This window comes from Hipposideros armiger, unplaced genomic scaffold (assembly GCF_001890085.2).
Source record: "Hipposideros armiger isolate ML-2016 unplaced genomic scaffold, ASM189008v1 scaffold_1252, whole genome shotgun sequence".
Classification (NCBI taxonomy): Eukaryota; Metazoa; Chordata; class Mammalia; order Chiroptera; family Hipposideridae; genus Hipposideros; species Hipposideros armiger.
Genome location: NW_017732602.1, coordinates 122,644 through 133,873, shown reverse-complemented (window position 1 = coordinate 133,873; position 11,230 = coordinate 122,644). Strand labels below are relative to the sequence as shown.

The 11,230-nt window shown below is 37.4% G+C and overlaps 1 protein-coding gene across 1 annotated transcript; it reads right to left on the bottom strand.

Annotated features, from left to right (window-relative positions):
• Window positions 1–9,982: 9,982 nt before the first annotated feature.
• On the bottom strand, window positions 9,983–10,306 carry LOC109376976 (keratin-associated protein 6-2-like). Its single transcript, XM_019633153.1, has one exon. The coding sequence runs from the start codon at window positions 10,304–10,306 to the stop codon at window positions 9,983–9,985; it is 324 nt and encodes a 107-aa protein (XP_019488698.1).
• Window positions 10,307–11,230: the final 924 nt, after the last annotated feature.

The following is an 11,230-nucleotide window of genomic DNA, read 5'->3' as shown; positions in this document are numbered from 1 at the left end:
TAATTGGCAGAGCATTCCATTCCTCTCCTGACTTAGCCAACAAATATTTAAGCAACTACATATTATGTGTCAGTCACTGTTGACAACCAATAATGCTTTCCTTAAAGTAAGCTCATTATTTCAGAGACTCTGGTTTTATTTAAAGAGCATCATTTTCATTTGCTCTGCCAAAAGGTTGTCTCAATGGAATCATGTGCCCAAAAGTAAAACTAATATCTAATTTCAAAATTTCCTGTTTTAAATATCTTATAAGATTTTGGGGCATTGTAGGAACATGTTGCCCTGTTTTCACTCTACTGTCTCCTATAATGTCTACCTCTGTCCACAGGGAAAGAAATAACTGCCATCTCCTTTCTTGATTCATTTTAACTTCTTGTCAGGCTTCTACCACCCAGAGACCTGCTGCCAGATACTTACTGGCATCTTATGGTAGAAACCAAGAATGGTGCTAATTCTACAAGGCACAGAACAGCCCCCAAACAAAAAACATATGGTTCAAAATTTCAAAGTGCTGTGATCTAGAAATCTTGGTTTATAGTTACACATCTATAAATATACTTCTTTATGTATAGGTGTCTCAATCCAAACATACCCTGTCTTCTCACTTGATAGCAAATATCTGACCGTTCGTTCACCAAATATGCACACAACAACAAAAAGTTGGCTTTTTGTTGTTGTTGTTTGTTTGTTTGGGAGTGGAAAAGGGAAGGATTTTCCCCCCTCATCTTACTTATCTAGGTTTTACTTAAATAATCATGTTCAGAAACAAGCAGATTCAAAATTTAAATTATGTTTTACTCTAACAACTATAAAATCAAAGTTGGAGGAAAAAAACAAACTCAGAAAGATCATTCCTTCTACTGGATACTCAAATTTCAACAACAGAGAAAAGAGTGGTTTTCCAGTACTTTATTGAATGCCTTCAACACACATTTTCACAAAGACTTTTACAATGCTATCTATTTCATTTTCTGAGAATTGTCATTATTCAACATTTTTCCTTCATTTGAGAAATCTTCTTACCTACTTTTTTGTGATATTGGTCATTGGTCTAATCTGATCATCCTGCTATATTCCAACCCTAACAATAAGCTTAAAAAATATATCTCCATTATAATTTATTTTTGTTCAGTTTCATTTCTCTTCTATTATCCTTGAAATTCAAAACCATAAATTCCACTTCACAAATTCCCTAAATAGAGGGAGTTACTTTTCAGTAACACTTCCAAAGCCCACCTTCTGGCCATAATACCTCTAGATTATTGAAAAGTTCTACTATGTATATCACATAGTTTCTAATATATTCCTACTCAGAATTCTGAATACTGACCCATAATGGCAGACACAATCTCTGTTATGTGTAACCCTGCATAACCAGCTCTGAGTACAGTGCCTGGCACATAATTTGTGTTCCATCAATATTTTTCAATAAAAAATAGATGTGTGCAAACAGATGTTCAAATATTTGTGTCATTTTTAAGCAACAGGATATTTGGATGTATTAGGTTGTCAGAAAAGTCATGATGTATTTTTTTGTTGTTGTTGTTGCAAAAACGCATCATGACTTTTCCAACAACCCAATATTATCGCAATTTCCCATTTTATTCAAGCTAAAACAATCAACATTTTGACTAAGAGAATTACAACATTTCAGATTCTGAAGATATCTTAAGAGTGAGTTTGTTGAGACCCTTTTCTGGATACATAAATTATCTTATATTGCCTAACAAGTGATTCTCCCTTCCTGGATGTATTAATTATTTTATAATACCTAATACCTATCTTATAATACCCTATATCTTTCCTTTTATTTAGAATAGTTTCTATGATACTATAAGTTAAATTTTGAAAGAATAAGTTAAATTTTCAAGGAGGAATAATAATTAGAATTCCCTTCCCCTGTTTGTAAGATGAACCTCAGAGTTACCCACCACACAGTCAGCCCTCAGATCTGACTTAAAAACGCGCCAGCTGTGAAACCATCCTGCTCTTGGAAAAACTCATGCTTCTGCATCACATGGACCAATTACAGCCTGGGGATACATCGCCTCACTCCAGAGCTGACACTAGTGGCACTACCATCTTCCTTGGAGTTGGCCATTTTTTGGGGTCTCCCAGCTCTAGCGACCTCAGGGTCAGACACTCTGCAGTCTCCCCTGTCATGTCATGGAGAGAACACAGTGATGCATTTATCACTGATAGTTCAATGTGAGTCTGAAAGACCTGTTCTGCTGTGGGATCTAAATGTGAGCGTTCTGTCTGGTAGATCAATGAAAAAAAGAACACTAGTGTCAAAACCCAACAAAGTAGTAGGCTCTTCAACTCAGGAAGTCAATGGACTTTTAAATGCCATTCCTATATATGCCCCATAAAGGCACTAGGTCTTTCTCTTTTCCATCTGAAAAACATTGAACCACTTGATCATACCAAATACTTGGATTTCTTTCCACTTTTACACTTGCTACTATATTTTCTAATAAACTTTGCAACTGGCATCACCGCATCTGTCACCACTTCATATACCTCTTTAATATTTCAACCCTTCCTCTGTATTCCATTGCACTATTTTATTCCCTCTGTGTCAATAATCTGTCCGAATTTCTTATTTTTACTAATATTTTTGTCTTCACCTAATAAAAGCACACCGAGTAGGAAACTTGTTTGTACTTTTCCTGCTTTGTCTTTAGTATATAGATGTGACCCTTTCAAACATACTAGAAAATATTTATCAATTAAATAACATCAATTTCCTCGACATTCATACATGTAAACAAATATATTTGCACTTCCTTGTAATGCAGATGACATGATAGAATATTTTTCTTCTAATTTGTATTTTTACAACTTTACTCCTTAGGCTAACTAGCTGTATCTGCTTCTAATTTCTCAATAATCCTGGAAACTATCTCTTCCATTCCATTACTCCTTTACGTACTTAGTCCTCAGCTTCTCTCCCTGGGAATTTTTCCATCCTTCCTAAGTATCATTTTTCTTTCTCATCCTGATACAGTGTGATTTTCAAGCATACTTCTAAAATAGTGTGATGTGTGATTTATGGTTCTGTATGTTAGTATCTCAGCATGTATGATATGACAATTAGGTGGAGGAGACATTATTTTTGATGTACTATAAGAAAAGGCATATAAGAATAAATGCTTGTGTTATATCAAGAAAGAACGCAAAGTTCAGGTAACATGGTGTAAGCCCAAGTTTCCAGAGAGGCCAAAATGAAGAATTCACAACCAAGTACACAAAGATTTGTTAGAAACAAAAAATAATTTTTATTGAGAATGGTGATTTACCCAACTGTGCGATATTAGTATCATCAACACAGTCATACCAGGAAATCAGATTAAGGGAGGAAAGGCTAACATTTGTAAAATAGCCAAATGATCCCACAGAGCTTCAGGCTACAAAGATGCTCTTCTAAGAAATTTGTGGTTGGAGATGAAGACCTCTGTCAAACACGGGATTTCCTGAATATAGAAATCTTGAGGTATGGATGCTTGAATCAGCCTTCTCTTTAGAGCTGTCATTTCAGATGCAAATGAGGCTTGGATAGTGGTGTTCTAGCAGCAAGAAGAGTAACATTTTCTATAGCACAATGGCCGGTAGCCCCAGGAGCCACAGCCAGAGCCATATCCACAGCCATATCCAGTTCCATAGCCACAGCCATATCTGGTTCCATAACCACAGCCATATCCGGTTCCATAGCCACAGCCATAATAGGGGCCAAATCCACAGCCATAGCCGCCATATCCACAGCCATAGCCACCGTATCCAGAGCCATAGCCACCGTATCCACAGCCATAGCCACAGGAGTTGCCGTAGTAGTTGCCACACATGTTGTAAGGAGAGGAGAACTCAGGTGAGTTGCAAGAGGATGTTTCTGAAGTGTATCTGCCTTCGACCTGCCTTGGACCTTTATATACTGTCATTAATTGGCAGAGCATTCCATTCCTCTCCTGACTTAGCCAACAAATATTTAAGCAACTACATATTATGTGCCAGTCACTGTTGACAACCAATAATGCTTTGCTTAAAATGAGTTATTTATTTTGGAGACTCTGGTTTTATTTAAAGAGCATCATTTTCATTTACTCTGTCAAAGAGTTGTTTCAATAGAATCAAGTGCCCAAAAGTAAAACTAATATCCAATTTCAAAACTCCCTGTCCATAGGAAAAGAAATAACTGTCATATCCCTTCTTGAGTCATTGTGACTTCTTGTCAGGCTTCTACCACCCAGATATCTGCTGCCAGATACTTATTGGCATCTTATGTGAGAAACCAGAATAGTACCAATTTTATAAGACAAGGAACAGCCCCAAAACAAGCAAAAAAACCATATGGTTCAAAACTTCAAAGTGCTATGATCTAGAAATTGGTTTATAGCTATGCATCTATAAATAATACTCTTCATTACCTATTGGTGTCTCAATCCAAACATACCCTTTCTTCTTCCTCCATACCAAACATCTGACCATTCTATCACTAAACATGCACTTAAAAAAAAGTCGGCTTTTCCATGCATATACAGACAGTTAGTCTATGACAATGGAAGCAAGAATTTACATTTAATAAATGGTGCTGGGGAAATTGTACTGACACATGCAAAAAAATGGAACTGGACTAGTTCCTAACGCCATATACAAGAACAAATTCAAAATGGATTAAAGACTTAAATGTGAGACCTGAAACCATAAAACTCTTTGAAGAAAATACAGGGAGTAAATTTGCAGACATTACCCTGAGCGATATTTTTACTGATACATCCCGCTGGCAAGGGAAGTAAGAAAAAATTAACATATGGAATTACATCAAACTTAAAAGCTTTTTCACAACAAAGGAAACCATCAATAAACAAAAAGAAAGCCTACTGAATGTGAGAAGGTATTTGTCAATGATATATCTGATAAGGGGTTAATATCCAAAATTTATAAAACACTCATGCAACTCAACACCAAAAAACAAATAACCCAATTAAAAAATGGGCAGAGAATATGAAGAGACATTTCTCTAAAGAGGACATACAGATGGCCAATAGGCATATGAAAAAATGTTCAACCTCACTAATCATTAGGGAAATGCAAATTAAAACCACAATGTGATACCACCTTACCCTGGTCAGAATGGCTATCATCAATATATCAACAAACAACAAATGCTGCCGAGGTTGTGGGGAAAAGGGAACCCTGGGGCACTGTTGATGGGACTGCAGACTGGTGCAGCCACTATGGAAATCAGTATGGAGGTAGCTCAAAAAACTGGAAATGGAACTACCTTATGACCCAGCAATTCCACTCTTAGGTATTTATCCAGGAAAACCCAAGACACTAATTTGAAAAAATATACGCACCCCTATGTTCATTGCAGCGCTATTCACAATAGCCAAGACTTGGAAACAATTGAAATGCCCATCGGTAGATGACTGGATTAAGAAACTGTGGTACATTTATACAATGGAGTGTTACTCAGCTATAAGGAAGAATGAAATCTTACCACCTCTAGGTTGGACCTAGAGAACATTATGCTAAGTGAAATAAGTCATTTAGAACAAGACAAATACCATATGATCTCACTTATATGTGGAATCTAAAGAACTGAATAAACGAGTAATGTAAACAAAATAGTCTCAGAGACACAGAGGAAAACTGATGATTGCTAGACGGGACAGGGGTGGGGATGAGGGAGAAGGTAAAGGGGCAAGACAACATAAATTGGTAACTACAATATGGCCTCAGGGGTAGAAAAGACCGTCTGGAGAATATAATCGATAATGTTGTAAATATATATTTTTCAAAGATTTTATTGGGGAATTGGGAGAGGGGAACAGTGTTCAGAAATTGGGGAAGGGGAACAGACAAGTTGTTGTCCTTTTGTTCTTCAGTCTAGTTGTGGAGGATGTTGTTTCACTGGTCCATGTTGGTATTATCATTGCGCTTTTCCCAAGTGAGGCAGATCGGTCACTGACCATTGGACAGCCACTCACAGTGGCCCATGGCCACCCACAAAAGCTCATGCCTGCTGCCGGCCAGCCCCACTGCAGCCTATGCTGTCACTGGCGACTCACAGCAGCCCAGCTCCAGGCCAAGCTGTTGTTCACCATCTTAGCTGTAGAGGGCAGTGTCACTGGCCCTCATGTGGGATCTGAACTGGGGCCCTGCTGCTCAGAGCTGGCGTCCCAAGCCAACTCCTAACCAACGCACCAGTCAGCTGACCCTGTTGTAAATACGTTTTAGGGCACCAGATGGACTCATGCCTTGTTAGGGAGACCATTTCATAGTCGGTGTAGAGGCCTGACCACTGCACAGTACTTCTGAAGCTGCCGCTGAATAATATTATATGTCAACTATAACTTAATACATATATAGTCATGGGATGTGGAGTATAGTGTGGGAATGGAGTCAATGAAATTGTAATAGATATGTATGATATCGGGGGTGGGGAGGCAGTGGATGGGGGAGGGGGTTGTCACTTTGTGAGGGGTGAAAAGGATAACTATTGCATTGTTTTGTACACCTGAAACTAATAATAATAATATAAAAAAGTCGGCTTTTTGTTGTTGTTGTTGTTGGTTATTTGTTTTGGAAGTAGGGACAGGTTTTTTGCTCATCTTACTAATCTATGTATTACTTAAATGACCATGTTCAGAAACTAGGAGATTCAAATTTTAAATTGTTTTACTCTAACAACTATAATATCAAAGTTGGAGTGAAGTATAAACTCAGAAAGATCATTCCTTCTACTGGATACTTGAATGTTAACAATAGAGGAAAGAGTAGTTTTCCAGTACTTTATTGAATGCCTTCAACAGGCATTTTCACAAAGGTTTTACAATGCTGTCGATTTCATTTTCTGAGACTTTTCATTATTGGACATTTTTCCTTCAGTTAAGATATCTTCCTATTTTTTATGAGAGTGGTCTTGGTCAATTCTGATCACTCCACTATATTTTACCCCTAACCATAAGCATAAAGAAAATATATCCCTATTATAATTCTGCTTTTCCTTCAGTTTCTTTTCTCTTCTGTCATCCTTGAAATTCAAAACCATAACTTCCACTTCACAAATTCCCTAAATAGGCTCATTACTTTTCAGTAACACTCCCAAAACTTACCTCCTGGCCACAATACCTCTAGATATAGAAAAATTCTATCTACACCACATTATTTCTAATATCTTTCTACTCAGATTTCTGAATACTGATCCATAATGGCAGAAAACATCTCTATTATGTGCACCCCTGCATAACCAGCTCTGACTACAATGCCTGGCACATAATTTGCACTCAATCAGTATTCTCCAATAAAAAGTAGATGGCCTAACTCAAGCAGAAGTTCAAACACTTGCGTCACTTTTACATTATAACATATGTGGATACATTATCACCATTTCCCATTTTATTCAAGCTGAAAAAATCAACATTTTTCACTAAGAAAGTCACACCATTTCAGATTCTGAAGATACCTTAGCATGAGTTTGTCGAGACTCTTTTCTGAATACATAAATTATCTTACAGATGCCTAATAAGTGATACTTCCTTCACTGGATATAGCAGTTATTGTATAATGTCTAAAAAATAATATATTTTCTTTTTTTAAGAATGTCTTCTATGAAAAGGATCACAAGAAAACAAGTTAAATTTTCAAGGAGCTCTAATAATTAGAATTCCATTCCTTATTTATAAATCTAATCTCAGAGCTACCCACTGCACAGTCAGCCCTCAGATCTGACTTACAAACATGCCAGTAGTAAAATTGTCCTGCTATTGAATGAACTCCTGTTTCCGCATCACTTGGACCAATTAGAGCTTGAGCATAGATAGCCACACTCCAGGGCTGACACTGATGGCAGGGTCATCTTCCTTGGAGTTGACCATTTTGTAGGGTCTCCTAGTCCAGCGACCTCATGGTCAGACATTGTGCAGTGAGCCCTGTCATGTCATGGAGAGGACACAGTAATACATTTATCACTGCTGGTTGAATGTGAGTCTGAAAGGTCTTTTCTGTTGTGGGATTTAAATGAGAAAGTTCTAGAAGGCTAATGAGAAAAGGACTGTACTGTGAGACCCAACGAAGCAGTAGGCTCTCCAACTCAGGAAGCCAATGGGACTTTTTCATCCCATTCCTGTATCTGCCCCACTAAAGCTCTAGGTCTTTCTCTTTTCCAGGGGAAAAACATTGTACCACCTAATCATACCTAATACTTAATGGATTTCTCTTCTCTTGTACACTTGCTACTATCTTTTGTAATCTTTCTTTGCAATTGGCATCACCTCATTTGTCTCCAATTCAAATACGTCTTTAATATTTCAACATATCCTCTTCATACCATTGAGCTATTTTATTCCCTCCATATCAATAATCTGTCTAAATTTATCTGAATTATTTTACACAATTGAGTATTACTCAGCTATAAAGAATGAAATTGTACCATTTGCAATGATATGGATGGATCTAGAGAATATTATGCTAAGTGAAATAAGTCAGTCAGAGAAAGACAAATATCATATGATCTCACTTATATGTGGAATCTAAAAACTAAATAAATGAGAAATGTAAACAGAAATAGTCTCAGAGACACAGAGGAAAAACTGAGCGTTGCTAGTTGGGAGGGGGTGGGGATGAAGGACAAGGGGAAGGTATGAGACGATACAAATTGGTAACTACAATATGGCCTCAGGGTAGAAAAGACAGTTTGGGGAATATAATCAATAATGTTGTAAATATTTTTTAGGGGGCCAGATGGACTCATGTCTTGTTAGGGAGACCACTTCATAGATGGTGTAGAGCCCTGACCACTGCACTGTAATTCTGAAGCTGATGTTGAATAATATTGTATGTCAACTATAATTACATATACATCTAGTCACGGGACGTGGAGTAGAAAGTGGGAATGGAGTGTATGGAATTGTAATAGATAAGCAGGATATCGGGGGGGGGAGGGCTGTGGATGGGGAGAGGGGTTGTTACTTTGTGAGGGTGAAAAGGATAACTATTGCATTGTTCTGTACATCTCAAGCTAATAATAAAAAATAAACAATAAAAGATACTGCAAAATAATACCCTGGAATATAAAAATCGGTTTAGTTGAACTTACGAAGAACTTACAACCACAAACAGTTCTTGTGCTTCTATGATGGGTAAATATCGCAAATTTGTTACCGGTACAAATAATTCATCATACCTTGTATCTGTACTTGTGTTTTGTAATTATTTGTTATATAAAATTACCTTTACCATAATATGCTATAAAATTCCTATGTAATACAAAAAAAACCACAACACACCTACATGTAAACAAATAAAAACTTGAATTAAAATGAAAGATTATTTCCCTGAAAGTTTGGGCCAAAATCTTGGGTGCGCATTACAAAGAGGAGCGCATTATACACGGCAAAATACACTAAGTAGCATTTTTATTTATTTTCCTGATACAATGCAATTTCCAAGAACACTTCTGAAGTAGTGTGATTATGGTTCTATGTGTGACTGCCTGATCATGTGAGATATGACAAATAAGTGGAGGAGATATTATTTTTGATGCTGGTATAACAATAAATGCCTGTGTTATTTCAAGGAAGAACCCATGGTTCAGATAACATCTTGTTAACCCAATTTTCCAGAGAGGATATAACACTTCAAATGAAGAATTCACAACCAAGTACACAGAGATTTGTTCAAAACAACAATCGTTTTTATTGAGAATGGTGATTTGCCCAACAGTAGGATATTAGTATCATTAACACAGTCATAACAAGAAATCAGATTAATGGAGGAAAGGTTAATATTTGGAAAATAGTGAAATGATATACCACAGAGCTTCAGACCACAAAGATGCTATTCTAAGAAACGGGTGGTTAGAGGTCAAGTCCTGTCAAGCATATTCCTAGTAATAGAAATCTTGAGCTATGGATGCTTGAATCAGCATTGTCTTTAGAGCTGTTATTTCAGACACAAACGAGGCTTGGATAGTGATGTTCTAGCAGCAAGAAGAGTAACATCTTCTATAGCACAATGGCCGGTAGCCCCAGGAGCCACAGCCAGAGCCATAACCACAGCCATATCCGGTTCCATAACCACAGCCATATCCGGTTCCATATCCACAGCCATATCCGGTTCCATAACCACAGCCATATCCGGATCCATAGCCACAGCCATATCTGGATCCATAGCCACAGCCATAAGAGGGGCTAAATCCACAGCCATAGCCGCCATATCCAGAGCCATAGCCACCATATCCACAGCCATAGCTGCCGTATCCACAGCCATAGCCACAGGAGTTGCCGTAGTAGTTGCCACACATGTTGTAAGGAGAGGAGAGCTCAGGTGGGTTGCAGGAGGGTGTTTCTGAAGTGTGTCTGCCTTCGACCTGCCTTGGACCTTTATATACTGTCAGTAATTGGCAGAGCATTCCATTCCTCTCCTGACTTAGCCAACAAACATTTAAGCAACTACATATTATGTGCCAGTCACTGTTGACAATCACTAATGCTTTGCTTAAAATGACCTCACTGTTTCAGAGACTCTGGTTTTATCATTTTCATTTGCTCTGCCAAAGAGTTGTCTCAATAGACTCATGTGCCCAAAAGTAAAACTAAGACCCAATTTCAAAACTTCCTGTACTCAACACCTTATATAATAAGATTTTGGGGGATTGATGTTGCCCTGTTTTCACTCTGCTGTCTCCTATAATGTCTACCTCTGTCCACAGGGAAAGAAATAACTGCCATCTCCTTTCTTGATTCATTGTAACTTCTTGTCAGGCTTAACCCCCCAGAGACCTGTTGCCAGATACTTAATGGCACTTTATGGTAGAAATCGAGGATGGTGCTAATTCCACAAGGCACAGAACAGCCGCCAAACAAAAAACATATGGTTCAAAATTTCAAAGTGTTGTGATCTAGAAATCTTGTTTTATAGCTCTGCATCTATAAACACGCTTCTTTATCTATAGGTGTCTCCATCCAACATACCCTTCTTCTTCCTTCATACCAAACATCTGACCATTCAATTACCAAACATGCTCTCAAATAAAGTAGGTTTGTTTGTTTGTTTCTTTGTTTGTGAGGGAGATTTTTTTGCTCATCTTACTTATCTTTACTTATTTTACTCATCTTTACTTAAATCACCATTTTCAAAAATAAGCAGACTCAAAATTTAAATTATTTTTTACTTAAACAACTATTAAATCAAATTTGGAGGGAATATAAACTCAGAAAGATCATTA

Excerpts from the sequence above, each read along its gene's own strand:
- LOC109376976 (XM_019633153.1), bottom strand. The coding sequence starts at position 10,306 with ATGTGTGGCAACTACTACGGCAACTCCTGTGGCTATGGCTGTGGATAC.